This window comes from Zosterops lateralis, assembly GCF_965231275.1.
Source record: "Zosterops lateralis genome assembly, contig: HAP1_HAP1_SCAFFOLD_152, whole genome shotgun sequence".
In the NCBI taxonomy this organism is placed as follows: Eukaryota; Metazoa; Chordata; class Aves; order Passeriformes; family Zosteropidae; genus Zosterops; species Zosterops lateralis.
This window is the reverse complement of record NW_028154531.1, coordinates 60,462-82,254: the sequence shown is the minus strand read 5'-3', so window position 1 is coordinate 82,254 and position 21,793 is coordinate 60,462. Positions and strand designations below refer to the sequence as shown.

The 21,793-nt window shown below is 38.8% G+C and overlaps 1 protein-coding gene across 1 annotated transcript in view; it reads right to left on the bottom strand.

Annotated features, from left to right (window-relative positions):
• Positions 1 to 6,888: 6,888 nt before the first annotated feature.
• The window catches only part of LOC310923628 (F-box only protein 15-like), a 24,367-nt gene continuing 9,462 nt past the window's right edge, over positions 6,889 to 21,793 (bottom strand). The window contains exons 5-10 of the mRNA XM_083885552.1: positions 21,533 to 21,742; positions 19,611 to 19,740; positions 17,247 to 17,329; positions 15,957 to 16,102; positions 11,452 to 11,576; positions 6,889 to 8,242 (exon numbers count right to left, since the gene is read on the bottom strand). Of these exons, the coding sequence (XP_083741678.1) occupies positions 7,973 to 8,242; positions 11,452 to 11,576; positions 15,957 to 16,102; positions 17,247 to 17,329; positions 19,611 to 19,740; positions 21,533 to 21,742 (964 nt within the window). The 3' untranslated portion in view covers positions 6,889 to 7,972. The remainder of the gene's footprint in view (positions 8,243 to 11,451; positions 11,577 to 15,956; positions 16,103 to 17,246; positions 17,330 to 19,610; positions 19,741 to 21,532; positions 21,743 to 21,793) is intronic.

The window sequence follows — 21,793 nt, the reverse complement described above, 5'->3', positions numbered from 1 at the left end:
TGTTCTGATGACTCAGGCAGTAAATCTGCATATGCAGACCTTCCATAATTTCTACCATGAGGTATAAAATAAGTGAATCTATTTCTTTATATAACTGAGTCTTTGTTTGCTGTGCTTGAAAAGTATTTCTTATGTCTCAGAGAGAGTGCAATTGTTTTTGTTCTCAGTTTCTTTAGAAATGGTAGTTGATGAAATATTTAGAAATACATCTGCCCATAATGCTATAGTATTTTGCTGAGAGAATCTATAAGGTAGAACATTCAAGCAGTGTGACTTCATTTCCTGGTAGGATCCAGATGGAGGAGAGCTACAGCTGAAAGATTTGGCCTGCAAACTGAAATGTCGACTGCGAGACCTGGAAGGAAAACTAGCTGAAGCTCGTGTAGAGCTCTGCGAGATGGAAAAAGAGTAGGGAAATCAACTGCAGTTCTTTCTGTTTGCTTTTTGTTTTTCAGCAAGCCATGTTTTTCTCTTGACATCTAAATATTGATGGAGATTTATAAAATGTTTCATTCCTGGCCTAAAACCAGAGTTTCAAAATGCATCTAAGCTCTATATCATGTGTATGTATCCAATGAGGGGTACAAATGATACTGTCACACCCACATTCATAAATTGACTTGGTAGGTTTTGCTTCTGGCAGAGGTGTTGAAAAACATTCCAGTATTCTACATAAAAAGGATTTGTATAGTCCATGACAATCCCATGTGGAGCTACAGTCTATGAAATGTTGCATGCTGAATAAACCCTAAATAAAAAATCAGTTGAGTAGCTATAGTGTAACATTTATTGAAGGACCTACAACATGTCACAATTAATTATGCAATGTAATTGGTATGTAAATATCCGAGAAGATAAAAGCCACTGTCATCAGATGGAGGCAGAGGGTTGGATTTCCAAATAAGTGACTAGACCCAAACAGCTTTTGCTTAGTTGCATAAAACATATTTTGTGGAGCACTACAATATAAAAATAACTAAATTGCTTCAGATACAAATTCGTGCAGTTATTACCGGTTCCAGGGCCATTTAAGAGGTAGCTCCAAGTGGCAGACACATTATCATGCATCCTATTAGCATGAGAACAATGATTATTCACAAGTCTTGGGTCAGTACATTAAGTGATATAAGTTCACGCCCTTATTAAGTGATTCCAAGAATATCAGTTTGGATTTTCCCTGTGCCTATTTCTAGAACTCATTTTCCCAAATCTAATTTTCTTTCCCAGTTGTCCTTTCTAGTAGAATTCTTTAGTCCTCTTTAGCCCTACTGTTCCTGCTAGAAGTCTTCCCTGAAGGAGCTGACTAAGGATGGAACTGGGCAGTCTTTTCTCTTAGCAGATGTTGCTGGCCTTATTACCTGTGGTCATCTCAGTCAGCCTGCTCCTTAAAAAGGTGGAACAAGAATCTTGTCAATTGATAAGTGTTAGAGCTTTTGTTGGTTCAGATCCTCAAAAATCTCACCAGGGTCCTTCAGTAAAGAGAAGAAAGGACAGAGTGAATACCTTCCAAATAAATAGAAAACATATTTTTTAATTTTTTCCTTCCACTTTTGGTAAGAGGAAAGCAACAGTAATACCAGTGTTTGACGGGAAAACAGAGATGTTGGGATAGTTTTTAATATGAAGTAAGAGTAAAGGACAAAAGATAAACTTGCTTCACTGGTTGTCTGCCAACCTTTAAGAAACACTCCTTTTGGGGACAGCAGGAGAGGAATTGTTAGCTTTGGTATTACTTGAATAATACCTGTGATATCCTTTGGCTGAGTAATACATTGCAGCAAAGAAAGGAGCCCAAGAACCTGATAGAAGAAAATACCTAGGTTCTTAATCTGTAGGAAAGAAAACTGAGCTGGTTTAGTTAACTGTTGGAGTCCAGGGTATCCCTCTGGGCGCCCTGGGAAGTCACAGACCTCGGTAGAGAGGCCTGGGACCCAAAAAAGAGGGTCTGGGGTCTGTGCAGGGAGATTTGCCTGGCACAGAGCCCAGGAAGACACAGTCTTTGATTTTGGTCCATGAGAAAAACATCTAACACAGAGAAGAATTGCAAGTCACAAAGGTGTTACTGAGAGTAGTGTAGTTATCACTGTGCAGAAGATTTTGTAGTTATGGATTTTTAGAATGTAGATGCAAAGGGACAAGATGGTGATTTTAGGGCAGTGCCCTGGGTTCTTCTTCTTCTCCCTTGGCATCCATCTTCTGCAGTGACGTGGGCACAAAATAGTTTCAGTGGATTGGATCAAAGTAGAAATGACCGTGTTAGTATAGGTGATAGACATTGGCATAGAATTGTAAACAATGGGTACGTAGTTATCTGTATAAGAGGTAGCGACCTCCCATCACGGGGGGAGTCGCCTTGTGTCCGAGCTGCAGTGGACATCATGGCAGGACACAGGGGAAGGGGAGTCACCTCGTGTCCAGGCTGCTGTGAACATCTTGGCCGGACACAGAGAATTGTAAGATAAGAACTAATAAACAACGCGAGAAACCAGAAAAGCAAGACCTTGAGACTCCTCATCATTCTCGCGCGCCAAACACCGAGCACCGAGCTCAGCACAGAACACAGAGACACAGAGTCAGACAGCAAACCCTAAATCCTTCAGAGGTCCAGAGGGAAAATCACTCCCTTCGTGCCCACACGAACCACCAGCCAGCCTTGGAATCTCGGGTGAGGAAACAACCGAATTAAAACCCCGAGAATTGGCGTCCCTGGGTGGGCACACGAGTGGGCACATGGATGGGCACGAACGGGCACGAATGGACACCGGTGTGGGCAGAATCGGTGCTTTCCAGTGGACACAGCAAGACCTCTGAAGGAAAGAAGACAAGCTGAGAAGACAGGGGAAGAAATCTCTAACCAGAGACGGCAGCTGATTGCAAATTCACCTCGGACCGACGAGTTCCAAGGGCCCAGGACTCGTCTCCTGAAATCTGCAGGTCGGTGATCAGGAAACCTCCGAACTGAATTTGAGAACACCTGCACTGCATTCTTCGATTTTGGTAAGAACAGTTAAATTTAGAACACGGGAGGAGACCCTCTCCCGGGAAAAATAAGGGAAAAACCTTCTCCGTGCAGCAGCAGTGTAGCGGGGAGGGAGGAAGAAACACTTTACCAGCTGGCCTGCAGCCAGCACCGGGTTTGTCTGTGGCCAGCAGCGAGCAGCGGGTTCTTTTGCTGGCCGGCAGCCAGGCAGGTCCTGTCGTCTGTTATCAGCAGACGGGTCTCATACACCTCTTACAGGAGGTGGGGAAGGGGAGAGCCATCAGCCTCCTCTGAGTTTTAATAGGAAAGGAGAGATACCAGCACCCTCAGGATTACCGCAGGGAGGTAAAAAAACCCTCGAGACAGGAGAGTCAGCAGGTCTCCTTGAGTTTAGCACAGAAAAGTCATCAACTTTCCCTGGGTTCGCCACAGTCCTCAGGAATTCAGTCCCAGAAATTCGTCTCGGGAAAGTCAAAACTTCTAATCCATCCCGAGATAAGGACATGCTTGTTTTCGAGGCGTGTTCCGTGAGCACGGGACACTTGCCGCAGCAGTGGGGGAGGGAGAGGTGAGACAAAGTGCATCCAGTAGTCTTTGCAGCCCCCCTCAGACACAGCGCGTTCAGACACAGCCTGAAAGTTTTCCACTGCCCTTTCCCCTTCAGCGCAGGGACAGACAGAGAGAGGGGGGAAGGGGGAGTGGAGGAGACACCAGGAAAACAGGGAAAACAAGCCCAGATCGCGTCAGTGGTGAGAGATAACACTGCGGCGTGTGCGCGCGAAAGCGATCGCGACTGGGGGCGGCCGGGGAGTGCCCCGTGTCGGGACAGCGCGGGCTGCGGGGGCGGCGCGGGCGGAGCAGGGCCTGTGTCGCGGAGCGCGAGTGAGGAGCCGGAACAGGCAGAGAAAGTACAGAGTTGGAAACTACAAACCCCAGAAAGCCTTGCGGTTGGTGCATGCGCAGTGACAGAGCCAAGATGGACGGCGCAAGTGCAAAGCTAGAAACTACAAATCCCAGAAGGCCTTGCGGCAGGCAGAGAGCGAGTGGGATGCAGCTGGAGCAGTGGGATCGCTCCAGGCGGGACAAACCCCGACAGAGAGCGAGACGCGGGCAGCGCCGGGGCGGCACAGGCAGTGCCGAGGCAGGTGGTGCCAGCGCAGGCAGGACCGGGGCAGGCAAAGGCAGAGCAAGCAGGGAGGAGGCGTGGCCAGGGCGGAGAGTTTCTCCAAGGCGCCACCCCCTCAGAGCGAGTGCTGCAGAGCCTGACCCCGCCCACAAGCGGCACTTTGACATTGACAGTCCAGTTCCCTCAAGTTTTCCTTTCAGCAAAAGGTAGCCAAGTTTCCCTTGAATCCACTGCACACACCCTTTCTTCATTTATCCTTCGGCTACATGCTGGGTTTACCCTTTTCTTAGAGTTTTAAAGTCTCCACTCCTCATCCAGGAGAGGGAGGGATGCCGGGGAAGGCAGTAACCCTCGGGGTTAGGAGGGGCTGCATTCAGGCAAAATAAGAATTCAATTAAAGTTACAGGTTTTGTGAATTCAGAAGCAGAGATCTGGAAATCATTGGATGTTTGCAAAGCAGCTGCATGATCAGGAGCAAAAGACTTATTGTCATGACATGGAAAAGGATTTTTGATTATAGTGTTGATGTATTTGGATCCAAGTTGATTTGTGTTTTAGTATTGTATTGACATTAGAAGGGATTTCTATGTGGTTTTAAGATTTGTTAAGTAAGTAAAGTTGAATTTAAGATAAGGATTGATAAAGTTTAAGTGATAGATTTATATTTTATAAATTTAAAGTTTTATTGTATGTAAATTTTAAATGTATTTTATATTAAGCTAAATAAGTTTTAAGATAAATAAGTTAAGAGAATAAGTTTTAAGATAAGTTAAGTTTTAAGTTAAGTAAGTGAAAGTTAAGATAAGAAAAAAGTTAAAATAATAAGGTAATAAGTAAGATAAGTTGGTAAAATAAGATAAGTTTAAGATAATAAGTTTTAAGTAATAAGTATTGTTAATTGTATCATGATACATTTCAAAATTCTCCTTTATGTTCTTTAGTTGTTTAAGCATTTCATAATTGTTGTTGTTAAGAGCTTTGTTCCAAAAATGTATTAAAGGATATCACTCTAGATAAGGCCAGGGTTTTGGCCACACTTTGGCTTTAACTAGAGGAGAGATGTGTTCATCAACAAGCACAGATGTTGCATGTGAAACTTTTCCTGATGGATTTCAGGTTTTAACAAGAGTTGTGCATTTTCCATCAAAGTACAGTTTTAACTAACCTATGGCAAAGAAGTAGCTTTTGTTTCTGCAGATACAGAACACAAGTGAATTTCTGCAAAGAGTGTGGAAATCATGTCAAGCGCAGAAGCTCTGACGGCTTCAAGAGTAGAGGAGAGAGCATGCAGATGTGAACCAGTGTCAAGACTGCAGACATCTTTCATTCTGCGTGCAAGGACTTATATCTTGCGTTTTCTTTTCCTTCTGTATTGCATGAATTTGTCAGATGGTTCAGAATCAATTCACGAGAGCACAGAGCGGTTGGGAAATGGAGTGAACAAACTCAGAGAAGAAACCAGATCACGGATGAATGGCATGTTTGATTTCTTCAACCTTTCACGGTTGTGGAAGAAAATTTTGAAAAAAATTGTATGTATTTTATTGAGACTTGTAATTCTTCTCATGATCAAGTTGTGTTTGCTTTAATGCATATGGCAAAGCAGCCAAAGAGGTGTTTTTTGGTGAAAACAAAGGGGGGAGATGTTGGAGTCCAGGGCATCCCTCTGGGCACCCTGGGAAGTCACAGACCTCGGTAGAGAGGCCTGGGACCCAAAAAAGAGGGTCTGGGGTCTGTGCAGGGGGATTTGCCTGGCACAGAGCCCAGGAAGACACAGGCTTTGATTTTGGTCCATGAGAAAAACATCCAACAGAGAGAAGAATTGCAAGTCACAAAGGTGTTACTGAGAGTAGTGTAGTTATCACTGTGCAGAAGATTTTGTAGTTATGGATTTTTAGAATGTAGATGCAAAGGGACAAGATGGTGATTTTAGGGCGGTGCCCTGGGTTCTTCTTCTTCTCCCTTGGCATCCATCTTCTGCAGTGACGTGGGCACAAAATAGTTTCAGTGGATTGGATCAAAGTAGAAATGACCGTGTTAGTATAGGTGATAGACATTGGCATAGAATTGTAAACAATGGGTACGTAGTTATCTGTATAAGAGGTAGCGACCTCCCATCACAGGGGGGAGTCACCTCGTGTCCGAGCTGCTGAGAACACCATGGCCGGACACAGGGGAGTCGCCTTGTGTCCGAGCTGCTGTGAACACCATGGCCGGACACAGAGAATTGTAAGATAAGAACTAATAAACAACGCGAGAAACCAGAAAAGCAAGACCTTGAGACTCCTCATCATTCTCGCGCCGAACACCGAGCACCGAGCTCAGCACAGAACACAGAGACACAGAGTCAGACAGCAGACCCTAAATCCTTCAGAGGTCAAGAGGGAAAATCACTCCCTTCGTGCCCACACGAACCACCAGCCAGCCTTGGAATCTCGGGTGAGGAAACAACCGGATTGAAACCCCGAGAAGCATCCAGTAAGAAAGACGACAAAATGCAGCTGATCATTCTTGTTCTGGCTAACGACCAAAGGTAGAAACATTTCCACTGTCTCTTTGGGTAAAGTTAACAAGGTGAACTAGAACGGTAACAGCCTCAGCTTATTGCCTTTGAAAGTCAAATTAACATACAACTCTGTGGCTGTAACATCTATCTACCTCTGTAGCATGGAAGACATGCTTACATATAAACATTGTACAAACCAATTAACGTATGTAAACAAATAAAGAGTATTTATTTTTAAGGAAATCATTACCATAATAAAGTCAGAGCAGTCAGCTATGTAATTGTCCCTGACAGGTAATGACATTGGACTCTCAGTATCGTGTAATTTTTTTTTTTGTTTTGGCGGGTTTTTTTTGGTGGTTTTTTTTTTTTTTTTTTTTTTTTTTTTTTTTTTTTTTTTTTGTTTGTTTGTTTGTTTGTTTGGTTTTTTTTGGTTTTTTTTTTTTTTTTTTTTTGTGGTTTTTTTTTTTTTTTTTTTGTTTTTTAAATACAGGAAGTAGAAAATTTGATCCTAAACTTACTCCAAGGAACTGGAAAGACCAGGCACATATATTCAATTTTCAATTGTATTCATATTGTTAGATAAACTATCAGATATACATTGTTTCCAAAACAACTGGATGTTACATAAATTCAGTATGAACAGACACCAGCTGAGGTTAGCTTATAATTGGGACACTTACTCATAGGCCAATATGTGAGGCAAGTATCTAGGCTCAAATCAGACAAGGTTAGAACATGGGAAAACAGAACAAACAGGAATTTAAAGAAACGTCATAAATAGGTTTTACACATTACTTCCTTAACAAATGCCTTGACTGACATATTTTTCAAACCTGACTTCCCATCTACCCTTTCAATCTTTTACTAAAATATATTTAAGTGACGTTTTTCTGGAAAAAGCATTTAACAAAGCCTGTAATTTACCAGTAATACTCCAACAAACCTGGAGCAAACAGCACACATGCTGTTTTATTACTAAGCATTAAAAGTCAACGTTCTCAAAACCAGTGCAGCTTATGTAAGGTAAGGCATCTCCACCGTATGGCTCTCAAAAGAAGCAATTCCTTAATGACAGTAACATGTGTCTATAAAGAAAAATCTTCCTAAAAATAATTTAAATATAGCCAGCGAGAAACATACTAATGTTCAACAGAGAAGAAAGCCTCTCACATAAATCAATATGTCTCTTTGATCCCTCAGTTGCCTATTAAAAAAATTTAGGCAATTGCGCTTATTACTGGAAAATTTGCAGTCTTGCTCGTTGGTGTCAATCTTAAATATCAGTTTGTGTTTTTTTTTATTGTGGGAGGGTTGTTTGTTTGGTTTTTAAAGCAAGGAAATTAGTGACCTAATTAAGTCAGTAATTTGTTCCATACCAGCTATTTACCTTTTTGGTGCTTACATAAAGCACCAAACTGACCACAATATATTCCTTGGTTTCTTCCAACCACACAAACTCAACACAGACTTTACCCTCTGAATCTGCATAGTCTGCAGTATAAATATGACCCATGTAGTCATAAAGGCCAGATGACTTGGTAGACAATCCCATGTGGACTGGAGCACTAAAACACCAGAAGGGCTTTCCAGTTTCATCCAAGAGAGTCAGATCCATCACAAAGCAGTCCTACAAACACAAGCAGAAGAGATTATTTCCCCATGGCCCAGTAAGTAGATCTGTCCCTGATGTTAGAAGAAATATAAAGGGTTCAGAGGGTTTTGTACAAAGGTTAAAACCTCAAAATAAAATTGATAATGGTTCACTGACCTATTGCAAGAAATACTTACTTAGAGGTTTTCTACAGAAATCAAAATTGCAACCCACAGACATGAAACACTGCAGTACAGAAGGTACCACTGCCAAACCAAATCAGACATTATTTCTTGAACATTTTTCAGCCCTTAACATCTGTTTTTCTCAATTATTAGTTACTTTACCATTCAAATGATTATAGTCCCTTCAATATGAGTAAGCAACCTAAGCTTAATGTCAGTTGCTAAACTTGTGTGAATGTAGCAATGTTTGCAAAGATACTCAGGGACCACTCAAGGCAGAGCACACAAAATTACCCTTCCAAGCCAGCTGTATACAGTACTTTTTGAAAGGCTCACAGCTTCAGTTCCCAAAAAGGTAATAGTAATAATCCTGATGTAATTCCTCCTCTTACAAATTCTTGAAAATATTTCTTTACAAGATTACACAACTAGATAATTTAAAAATGTTAATGCCAATTCTTTTGTCTTTGCAAACTGATAGTTTCCCATATCCCTTAGAAGCACAGGAGTTGTCTGTCATGGTTAGTATCAGCTGTTCCTTATTCTCTTGAGTTCTGAATCACTAAATGAATCAAATTATCTTAATTATGTTGTATCTGTGGTCCAAAAGCAGAAATAAACCAAAACCAACATATTCCATGCCAAAAAAATTCATTTGGAATGCTTTATTTCTCTGTACTACATAGTTGTGTTTCTGTTGCTCTAACATTGCTTTCACTATTACTTTACTTCAATCAAACAACATAAGGGCAGATGGCACAAACATGAGGCAGTATGATACACACAGTTTCCCTAAGCCTTTTAATGCAGACTATGCTGAAAATACAAAATTCAAACCAAACCTGATAATGATGGTATCATAAACTTATATGAGCTACAGAATCACTGGAAACCAGAAAGAATTACAATTTTCTGGTCTGACAACTTGCATATATAAGGCCAATTACAAAATGTAAAGTGGGATGGTGTTGGGTGGTGGGATGGTGAGGTTTCCATGCATTTCCTTCCTGGTTCTAGTCAGGATCAGGTTAATTTTTGCAGCAGCCAGGAGGTAGCATGGCTAACACAGTGACATTGTTCTATACCACCTCATCTCATTTCCAGGAGCAAGGAAAAGGTTTTCTTCTCAGTCAGGCTATTGTGGCATGGTCAGGTTGAGTTCCTCCCTTCACATGCATGTTTGCATGTTAATCACTCGCCTCTCTTGTACCTTCTTATTATTAATTTTGTTGCTGCTACTCTCCATTTTCTTCTCCCATTGCTGTTTCCAGTAAACTGCTCTTATCTCAACCTTGACCTTTACCTTTGTGCCTCCAGTTCTCCCCTCCAGCTCAGCACAGGGCAGAGGAAGGGGAGAGAGCCAGTAGAGAGTGTGATTTGGAGTGGTTACAGTGAGAACATTAAATTGGAGAATACCATTCCTAAGCCATGACAATTTCCAACTATCTGTACTTCAGCAATTAAATTTTTTACTAAAAAACCCAGAAGTGCCAAGAAAGCTTTTGGGTTTTTTGGTTTTCCTTAAGAGTATTAAACAAAATTCAAATAAATTCCAAGTAGTGGAATGTCCTACTTCTGTGGCTGATGTTATTCGGCCTCCACACATTTTAAGAATTTTAGACACTTATGGTAAAGACCACAGTGAATTCAACCCATGGCTATATGCTGACAAATTCTATCTGTCACCCCAAAATGAGGCATTTAAAAAAATTGTATTCTTTATTTTGTCGTAGAAACAAACACTCAATATAATTTATGCCGTATGCACATAGGAGGGAGACTAAAACTGAAAAACTAAAGACTACAGCCACAGCTGTTTCCTCTGTCAGATAACTTCCTAAATTCTTATATACTACTCAGGAGTATTTTCATGGAAAAAAAAAATCCTGCCAAGCAGCTGAATCACAGATTAGACTCGGGTTAAAATCACAGAATGATTTGGGTTAGAAGGGACTTACATAAGTCATCTAATTCCAACTCCCCTGCCTCACCATGCTCATCATGGGCGAAAGAATTTTTTTGCCTTTTTTTGTCAATGTCCAATTTAAATCTACCCTCTTTCAGTTTAAAAATATTGTCCCTTGTTTTGTCAACACATGCCTCAGTAAAAAAGTCTCACCTTATCAAACAATATTTCATTCCACATCTATACATGATTGGCAGAAACAGCAGTTTTATTAATTTTGAGGGTCTTTTCAAAAGACGTGCCAAATTTGAAATCAAGTGTTGAACTAAGTGATTTTTCAGTAGTGCTTAAACTACATTCATCAGAATTTTTACAACTTCTGAAACATTCACGCCGATAAAGTACATTTAAAAATATGTGCCTTCACCACTATTGCAAAAGGTACAGAAATAATCTGAAGCTTTGTTTGAAGTAACTCTTTCAGGAATTTTATCCAACAGAATGTGTGAGCATTCCTCTAAAAAAATAAAAAGTTAATCCAGCTGACTGATGTACCTGACTGGAGCTAGGTGCTGACTGTGTGGATGTGGTCTGTAGTTTCTCCCTGTGGCCACTGGCATTTTAACATTCCCCAGCAGTTCCTAACTTTCACTGCATACACACCACAGAACTGCAGAGTATTTCCCCAGAGGTTCAAGGCTTATTGCTCACAAACAAACCCCAACCAACCAACCAACCCAAAACAAACAAAAAACCACAAAACAAAACAAAAAAACCAACCCACCCTCACATCAAACCCAAAAAAAGCCCTCACAAAAAGTACATCTGCAGTATTTTTTCTTTTTTTTTTTTTTGTCCAGCATTTACAAGCAAGGCTGGTCAGCCACAGCATCTTTGCTGAGTGGAAAGCACTGGAGTGATAACACACATTACATGAATGAGTCTAGCATGCAATCCACACACTATGAGAGAAAGCAGAAAATGTTTTTCCTCAAAATTCACTTATTTTTTAAAATATTGGAACACAGGTCTTTGTCTAGTAACAGACACCTTCTACGTATCAAAAAATTGTTTTAAAATTAGCATATTTAAGATGCACAAACATAATTCTGTTTTGAGATAAGCATTTCCACAAACAAAAAAATATTTCTGACCTTTACATTGCCTTTAAACACATCTGTTTCCCAGCATATGCCAAGTGTCCCAGTAATAGGAAAGTGCTTCCTATTATCCTTCAAGTTTACAACTCTGAGCCTCAGGTATCCATTTTCAATGTCACCTGAAAATATAAACAATATACAACATTACAGCAGTATAAATCAAATTCAGTCCAAGTACGCTGTAAATGTTCTCCTTTTCATGTCTTTTTCATCTCACTCACCAATAAGAAACCCTGCCATACACCAACAGCTAAATATCAAGCACTTCATAGAGGAATTAAGTTGCAGTTCGAAGTTTGATTCTGTGATCCACAGCAGAAATAGCAGCTAAAAATTCTTTTGTATTTTTTAGCATAAAAATAGGAATGGCACCTAAAGAACTTACACAAGGATGCAAGGAGTAAATTTCATATTCAACACTTCCATCTCTAACTGGAAACTCAACCCAATAAAAAGGGTATACAGGTAACAATTTCTCCTTAGAAAGGATATTGCATCATTTAAATTGACATGCATTATGATTTGATTTGAATCAAGTTTTTAAATTATGAATTTAACTTTTTTTAAAGTAGCTTTCCAAAACTCCTGGTTCTTGGGGTTTTTTTGGCAGAACTACTATGATTTGTGATTTTTTTACTACTACGTATATCCATATTTCTTTGGTATCTCTTCTCTCAGAAGAGATTGACTTTTTTTTTTTTTTTCCCTTTGCTATCAGAGGAGGAACCAGGGACTCCAACATTCTAATTATAAGTTTGGGAACATTATAATGAACACAATCTGACTACAAAGAAAAGTGAAAATAAAAGCATCACATGACACAAGCAGATTTCTTGGTAGGACATCCCTTAGACAAGTTTCCTTGAACAAGAGATTCTCTCTCAAAAGAGCAAAACAAAAGCACTAGAGACCTCAGTACAAAAAAGAAAATATCTAGGACTTGCAGGAGACAAATGAGAAGGGCGAGAAGGAATTCCCAGGAATATAATGCCTGTCAGGATCCAGTAGCAGGTCCTGGATGGTAAGGTAACAAGCTAAGGGGCTTGCAGAGGTTTAAGATGGAAGTGACAGAGTGAAAAAGGAAGTGTTTTGCCTGTGATTCTCCTTCGATCAAGCTGAAGTAGCAGCATGAGGCCACAGACAGAAGAAGCAACATCAGAAAGGCTGGCTGTGAGTTAAATGGCTGCATCCAGCAGGCAGTGCCAGCAAAACTGCAGGCTAAGTACTGAAGTCTTCCCTTCCTCACCCCAGTCACATAAGAAAATGAAATTAAAGGACAGAACAAGCTATGTTAAACATATGAAGAGAAACACAGAGAAAGCAAATTGGACAGGGCTTTCTTCAGCCTGATCCAGACTTTGTTTCATTGTCCCCTTATAACATCTCTAGTCCTTGGTTTATGCAAGACACGCATAGCAGCAAAGCAGCAGAGTAAGTTATAGGGAACAAATATTTCCAAGTAAAGGTAATAAAGAACATATATCATGTAGACAAACTTCAGGGGAAAGAAACAAATAGACCAATAGTTCCGGAGTACTTATTTTAGCTAAAAGCCAAGGAAGTTTGTTTTGCTAACCAAGCCTTTGTTGCAAATTGTCATTTGATTGGTATTTTCAGAGGAAAAGCTGTGCTTAACACTAATTCTGGTGCCAACAACCAGCCTTAAGACACTGAAACGGTTATTTAAACTTGCAAATCAATCTTCAAGGTCAAGCAAAACATTTCAAAAGCCTGATATGAAATTTTACAAACAAATCTTAAAAGCTCTCTAAATACACAAAAATCAACTCTCACATTTTGCAAGCACATCACATCAGTTTACATCAACAAGAAATGACATTGAAAAGTCAAAGCTTAAACTACCATGTGGGTACAAAGCTGTGCTTAAAAAGTTGAAAACCTAGGTAAAAATACACTTCAAAAGTATTTATTAAGAAGCTGGATTCATAGCTTCTGGGAGTCTTCTGGGAGAAAAGCCTGTCATACCTTCCTGAAAACAAGGAAAGTTTTCTAAATATTTTCAATTCAGTTACAAAGTATTTAGCATATTCACCCTACACTATCTGCCAGTGAGACCATATTGCCAATTCTGTTTACATGAAAAGGAGAATAAAACAAAATGCTAAACCCCAGCCCAAACAGTGGCAAACCAGCTAATTACTGTAATGTAAGTATTAATAACAGAAAAAAAAATCTGAAGCCATATACACTCCATCTACTTGGTTCAATGAAGTGTGACATAACTTTTTTAATTTAATATTAAGAATTCTGCAAAAAGAATTGCAAACAGAGTAGCAAAATGAAGCTCAATACTAATAGACACTAACAAAAAGCAGATAAATATTAATATTGAACAAATAAATCAGTTATTCTGCAAAATACAAATGGGCATTCTCTGGTAACCTAGGAAGGCCTAGAGCTCCCTAATGAAAACCAATAAATAAGTAAAAGAACAGTATAATAGCTGACAACTGATCTGTGCCTCAAGTTGTAGAAATTGCCATGGGCATGTCTATAATTTAAAATAAAACTGGACTCAGTAGAGAACTTTCAAAAATAGCAAGACAAGAACATTGCAGACTTCCATGCTTCAGAGTCCTCCCAGAGGAAGGGACAAAGAATATTATTAGAAGGGAGCCTAAAACCAGAACACAAACCAGCAAACACAACCAGTCTGGACAAACCTGGCCACTACATTCAGCAACACCATGTTCACCAAAATGAGAAAAATGAACAACAACTTAGAATGAAAAATGTGACAGCAGACAACCATATGCTGCATCACTACACCATTTCAGGAGGAAGTCAAGCATTTTCCACAAGGAATTATTGTGTGAGCACATGGAAGGGACAAGTTGACAAATGAGCTTATTGTCTGCAGAACCATGGCTTCAGCTGCCTGATGTCCTGTGAGACCAGAATCTGGTGGCTGTCACACTGCTGAAGGTCACAAAACCAGTAATTCAGAAAACACTTGTGAGCATAAAACAGATTCTGTAACTTGCAAAGTGAGATGGCATCACAACTGTAGCTCAGGGACATTTCCTAAAATTTGCATAAAGATCAGCTTATCAGCTTAATCTTTTGTGGAAGTAGCTTCTAAGCAGCAAGAAAGTGGTATCAAGAAAGGAAGTATGCCACATAATACTTTTTCTTGTGCAACTGTATTGCTAGGAGCATAACATTTTCATTTTAGAAAACAAAATATGACATTCAGCTAAACCAGAACAACCAACACAATTCCAAAAACTCAATCCTCTTGCCAATTTTGAGAAGTTTTGGGGTTTTTTCTGATAATATAAAGAGGATTCTTGTACTACACAACACTTCAGGTAAGATTTCTTGCTACATGCATAGACTTTCACTGAAGTTTTAGCCGTAGAATTATTCATTTAGTTTAAGCTTGCAACTTTTCTGGAATCTGAAAAATGTATTTCAGGTATATTTCAGGTTCAAGGACTACTACACTCCACACTGCACAAGGCTGCCATCTAAATGACAGCTCTTGGAATCACCAAACACCAACGAGAAAAACCAAACCAAATCACGGGGAAATTCTGTAGCCCGGTAAAAGCGCTCACGTCTGACAACAGTGCCCTCTACTGACCGAAAAACAACATGTTCTGCAATCCGCACTGCTCAGGAGTGTGGATAAAAAAAATTACTGCCGATACAAAAAAAAATTATTTGGGAGCAATAATTAATTTACAGTACTTAATTCTAAATTAAATTCATGACAATGTCTAATTTTAATATTTTAATCTGTCTCTGCTTACAGAAAGACAGCTATGTAGCTGTAGGAATTTATGCTGAAGTTATGTCAAAAGAGAGATCACACATGTATTTTTCAAAACCTCAGTACAATTATGAATTTGGGCTGTATGAGAATAACAGGGATGGTCAATCACGTCTCATGGAAAGAAGTGCTGAAAACAGAATGAAGCAGCAGTTAAAAAAAATGATTGAAATTGTTTACTACACAATGACGAGATGCCAGAACAGGCAACCTCAAGCTCACCAAAAAAACCCTATAGATCTTAAAGTTCACAGTAACTTCTACAAATTTATCTATATTTTCAATCTGTCTGTGCATCCAAAGTATACTCAAGGAGAATTCTACAGAAATAAGCTTCCAAATTGTACGAGGACAAACTGTCTCTCCTTTATAAAATACAACTGAAAGAAACATCAGCCTGCACCAAGAGCTATGCCACCGCATTATTAATGCAGCAGAGAACTAAAAGAAAAGACCCTGACAATCTGAAGAATTCAGTCCCAGGCCTGACACTATAAAAATGTAACAATGGGCAGACTTCTTACAGAGCAGCCTTAGGATGCCACACAAAGCACCATGCAGATATAAAGAAACCACACAACTAACAGACATCTTACTCTTAAAATTCCATTTCAGTTTCACCCCTTAAAAGAGAGAAACTGGATACAAGAAGGAAAGACAGGGATCATTTCTAAAACAAACATCATTGTTCTGTCAACTTTACGTTTTCTGCAGAAGAGGCGCTTGAATGATCCACACAGGTACATGCAGGTTCTGCCATGAAGGTCAAGATGCAGGCTGTAGTCATGCAGTCCATACTCTGAGTCAATATCATCCAGTAAAGGTTGATTAGGTGGAGGAGTATATTGACTTGAAAAAAAGAAAAATAATAGAATTTAGCAAGGGGGAACATGACTTAATAGAGATGTAACATACAGCCCTACACTGAGACTGTCATCTTAAGACAGTTTTGAAATCAAACATCTCTAGTTCATCACACTTCTTTTAAACTAATACAGTGTCTAAAACTGCTGATCAGCTGTTCAGCCCAGCCAAAGGGAGAAAATATGGCAGTCAACTTTAAAAGGTACATCTGTTAAACTTCAAAACACGGATTTGTCTTCAACAAAGAAAAAAGCATCAGCTTAACTACAAATCTAAAAGCCCACTAGCTCTAGAGACTTCTCTGAAATAGCAAATATTGAAATTATTTTGCCTGTGCCTAACTAAATAACTACTGCACATAAATGACCTGAAGTGACCACATGCCAGAGGCAACTGAGCAACTTCTACACAGGATCCAATCTGGTACTAAGAGAGAAGGTGTTAAATCTTACATTCTGTGAGAGAAGAGCCACACTGAGTTATAGTGGGCATTTAAGACTACTGGTAGATACAAAAGTATCTGACTAGAAAGCGGAGTGGCAAATAAATTCCCCAAATACTGTTCTAAAGCTAAAAAAAAAAAAAAAAATTGTATTTTTAAACAGTTTATAATGTATAAACAGGTATTACATTATACACTGCAATATACACATATACAAACACTTAATAGGAAACCCTGCTACTCTCTGAATAGGACTAAAAGATAATTGCAAGCACCTCACCAGTTTACCAGAATTTTTCTCCCCTCTTACACAGCCAAAGATTACTTCTCTACTTCCTGAAATGTCTCCCTCTTTTCTATCACTGTTTCAGATAGGAAGAGGAAATAAAAAGACTGCTTATGAAAAGGGAGAAAGTATGGGCAGTGTATTTCTAACTTTCTCAATACAGCCAGTACTAGTACACTTTTTTAACTAAATTATCTCCACAATAGCATAATGATGGCAATATTTTAGTATGAAAATGCTTCTACATTTTTGTATTTACTGTAACTGTTGTTTATATTACACAAGAATAGTTAATTACTGCCTAAACATAAGCATCTTACCAGCAGGCAATTTTAATTGTAAAACTCAAAGCTTTATTCAAAAGGTTATCTTTACTTCCCACAAAGGAAAACCAAACTTACACAGTAGCAGAACCCAAAATGCTTCTCTCAAGAAGTTGATTATAATGAAGATTCGCCATAACAAAAGCAATTTCATTTTTCTCCTGAAAAGTTAATTAAAGTATATGTATTTTTATCTGGAAATTCTTTTTTTCACAAGGTCTTTCTGAGCATTAAAATTCATAGATAAATGCTGCCGCTTATTACTCTGCCAGTTACTGTAATAATGTTAGTAATGGCTTGCTTTAATACTTGGACTCCTAAAACCTTTACTGTTTTTTCACAAGAGTACAGAATATATATAAAAGATTACAGAATTTCTGTATTACAGGGAAAGAGAGGGAAACTACCTATGTCTAGGCAAAAATTATGAGAGCTCCAAGAATTGCCCCTAGCTTCTAATAACCACTTTTAAAAAGATACCTAAACAAAATCAAACTGCACTTACTCCCAACTGCTGAAACATCAAGATTATTTTCCCATGTAAAGAACTATTTCCAAAGAGGGCTAACATCAGTGAGGAATACAGAATTATTCAATAGAAACTGTGAATTTCAAAGTAAAAAACATGTCTTCACCAGACTATTTAGTCCTAGGAAAACATTAAAAACATAACCTTCTACAGATGTCTATACAGAGAAAACATCAATGCGAAAACTAGAGACAGAGGTATATATTTACTTCAAGAACACAATACTAGGATATCAAGTTTTTTTTTTTCTTTAAATGCATTTTTTTAAATCCTGCATTTCCAAACACAGAAGTCAATAGGAAAATAATTCCCTGCCAGAAGTCTATTACTCTCCTGAAATGTGGGCAACTACTGTTTTCATCTCTCTAGGTTACCAGAAAATGACATCCTCTATTCAAACTTTTGGCTTTTTAACTGCTCCTGTATTTTCAAAGTGCAAAATTACAGCTATAAAAGATTTAACTAGGGAGATCTATCAATCTCATAATTTCTCAGTCTTTCTCTGTCCAAATACCAGAAGGCCCACGTAACCTGCCCTTGGTTTCTGTTATGCAGATATGTGCAAAAAACAAGACGTGTGGCATTTACAATTATTACACCCACTGACACTTAACTACCTCATATTACTCTGCCTACACAGAGAATAAGAACTGCTGTTCAGAAAAGCAAGCAGGGAAAATATACTGGAGTGAGGCACTCGATTCTTAACAATGATGTGAAACTTGGTTATGACTGAACCATTTCCAGGTGCTGAAAGATCTCTCTTTCTGAGCATGGATGGGGCCAATGCATGAGCAAGACCAGAGAGCCAACAATACAGGGGCACCCATCTACAAAACGTCTGAAGATAAGAGAGAAATGGCTGTTCACTTAGCAGAGATTTTCACAGACTGAAACAACCAATAATGGGTTTATGCCAGTCAGGTTTTCAAGTTTTCCAGGAAATGGATTTTCACTCTTACCTTTAAGTAGGAGTGAAAGAAATAGTCCTTCTGCACTTTTAAACATTGCCTCTGGCGATTGTGTACATTTGAGGCAGCATGTTTGCAGCTGGAGATTAGACACAACTTTGAGGAACTGCTCACAGCCTCCCTTAGGAAAGTTCCAAATAACCTAAGTCTACATCAAGAGCATGGCTGAGGGGAGGAAAAAAGGGCTACCACCTCTCAATTCAGACCAAGAGCAGAACACCTGAAACAGGCCTCCATAGCACCCAGACCTACATAGCCACAGGCAGACACAGAGGTGCCAGTGCATCCCATGCAAAGATGCAGATTCCTTCTGAAGTCGACTTCAGATGTTCGGCACTGCCCTCTAAAGACATTCATGTCTACACTTACCCGACAGAGGCTAACTGCTTAACCTAGACTCTTAATACCAAGAATTTAATACCCCCAAAAGGGCACCATTTACAGCATTCCTGCTGCTGGAGCAGGATACAGCTACCTGGTGATGTAGATTAAAATTAAGTTGCTATGTGGGAACTCATCACTTTGAGTGGCATGGGCAGGTAATGGCATGAATCAGAGGAAGAAGCACTTCTTTTCTCAAATCATTCCATTTAAAATTATTCGAGCATATCAAACTTGGGCATGTGAAGACTGTAAAATAAATAAAATTGAACACAGCATCTAATATGGAATGATAGATAACTGATCTCTTAATTAGAAGTGGATTTTTTAAAAAAGTATATATACTCCTGTGACAGCTCTTCAGGATACAATAAATCTTCCACTTACTGTCCCTACATGTGTTTTGTGGTTACTAGTTTAGACAAGATCTTTCAAAATCCAAAGGGGAAAAAAAAGGAAGATTAAAAAAAAAAGCCCTCCTCAAACCCAAACTACAAGCCTTTTTTTTTTTTTTTTTTCATTCAAATCATAATAAAATACAGAAACAAAATGTTATCTTACCTTCCAAATTCCTACTAACAGTCCTGGACTCAGACTGAAGAGCTGGACAAGCTCATCAGCACCAACTGCGACACTACTTTCAGTCAGGTTGCCAAGAGGGTATTCAGCAATCAAGGAAAATCGACGAGGTCTTTGAAAAGAACATACAGAATGAAGTAAAAAGGCTGTGTCTCCTTATTCATGTAAAAGTTCAGTTTAATTTCATTTTTAACTGTAAAGTCTGACCAGCAGCACATGATGAAAATGGTTTTGAAAGCATTTGCCATGCAGAATCATAAACCATACATTTGAACAACCACAGTGTACTAGCAGGATCTCAACCCCTAACAAGAAAAGAAATAAAAAACACTACGATCTTCTAAAACATGCTTAAAAAAAGAACTTACGTACTTGCCCAATTTTTCAAGATACGGAATTACTTTATAACTTGTTTTTCATACTCTATTGATACTAGATGAAATCACTGAGAAGCAAAATTCAAAGGAAAGTATCAAACTGTACATATAATAAATTAAAAGTATGTGCTACAGGAAGCTTTCCTTTTTTAGATTTTTTTTCTATATTTTACCTATAATTAAAGCCATTAGCTCCAAAAAAATCTTAAATATAAGTTCATGAACACTCTTATTAACTAATGATGCATTTTAAAAAAGGGCAGTAAGTAAGAGTTTGCATTACCTACTCAGAATGAAGAAGTCTTCCTCAAATCCTTTTCAGACTCAGGCTCTTACTATATTCAAAACAGTTCCTAGACTTCCACATAGTATCACTGTAATACCACCTACAATCAAACACTGAACACTGTCTGGGATGGGGCATCCACAACCTCCCTGGACAACCCATTCCAGTGTCACACCACCCTTACAGTAAAACATTTCTTCTTGATCAACATCAACCTTTTCCATCTTTAAGTCAATCAGGCCTGTCCCTGCACTACTGCCTTATAGTCTAAACAATGACATACTGAAATTGGTGAAACCACTGACTTCATCTCTAGTCACAATTTCTAAAACTTGTAACTCTGTGAAATAAACACATCAACTGCCTGCAAGCTTTTTTATTTTCTACATATGAATCATCATCTCGGTAAAACAACTACATTTCCCACATAATTTGACTGCAAGACTTGTTCAGTTAACTTTATACAAAAGGCTTCTCTTGATTTATTTGTTTTATAAGTATATACTCTGCTTATGGTTGAAGAACCAGATGTTTTGTAGGTGACCAATTCCCTCTTTTCAGAGCTCTATGGCCAGGGGCTTTGTGTAAGAAGCAGGCAGCTGACTCTGTACCTACTATACACACAGGCCCAGATGTGGGCAAAACTCCTTGACAGCAACCAAATACCTCAAATAAACACTTTTCATTTATTTTTTAGAATATAATGACAAAAACCACTGTACACATGTAAATTAAAAAACAAGAGACATGCTGTGGACTGTGTGACTTCATATGCATGTACTGAAGACTGCACACATAGTTAAACATCAAGTTCCCTAAATTCATATACACACCTACCAGACAGAAAATAAATTTTAACAACATAGAATACCTGACTGTAGCCACATAAATACTGATTAACTCTTCCAAGCTAAATTTCTCACAATAAAGTCTTCTAGATTTACATTTTTCTTTCATGCTCTAGGGCTTAGATTCAGCTTTCCAAGTCAGGACCTATCAGCCTGCATATCACATGCCAATTAACCTATGAATTAATGCCATAGCTTGCTGGATTATACTATTTCTACTATTCCTCTCTAAAAAGCTCTACCAAAGAGAAGAACATAGAAAGAACTACTGCGGGGAGGCTTTCAAATGAAGGGTTAACTTATTGAATCAAACAAATGTCAGATAGGTCCTACAGACATATTATCAATCAGTTACACCCAAAAAATCCTCAAAAATCCTATATTAAAACTCACCCATTCTTGCTGGGAGGTCTGTTTTGGTCAGGAAGCAATGGTGTAACTCCAAACAGTTTTAGGGTTGACAGGATGTCCAAGCATGGCCAGTCTGTACCATACCAAAGTATGGTAACAGATGTGTCCTTAAATGATAGTTTTGGATTCTCTACTACATGTTCTTTTCCATTTTTGTCCTTTAGAACAATTATCCAACTCAAGCCAGAGACTCTGTTATTTAGGAATTGAGAGGGGAGAGGAGTGTTTAAAAACAAATTCTCA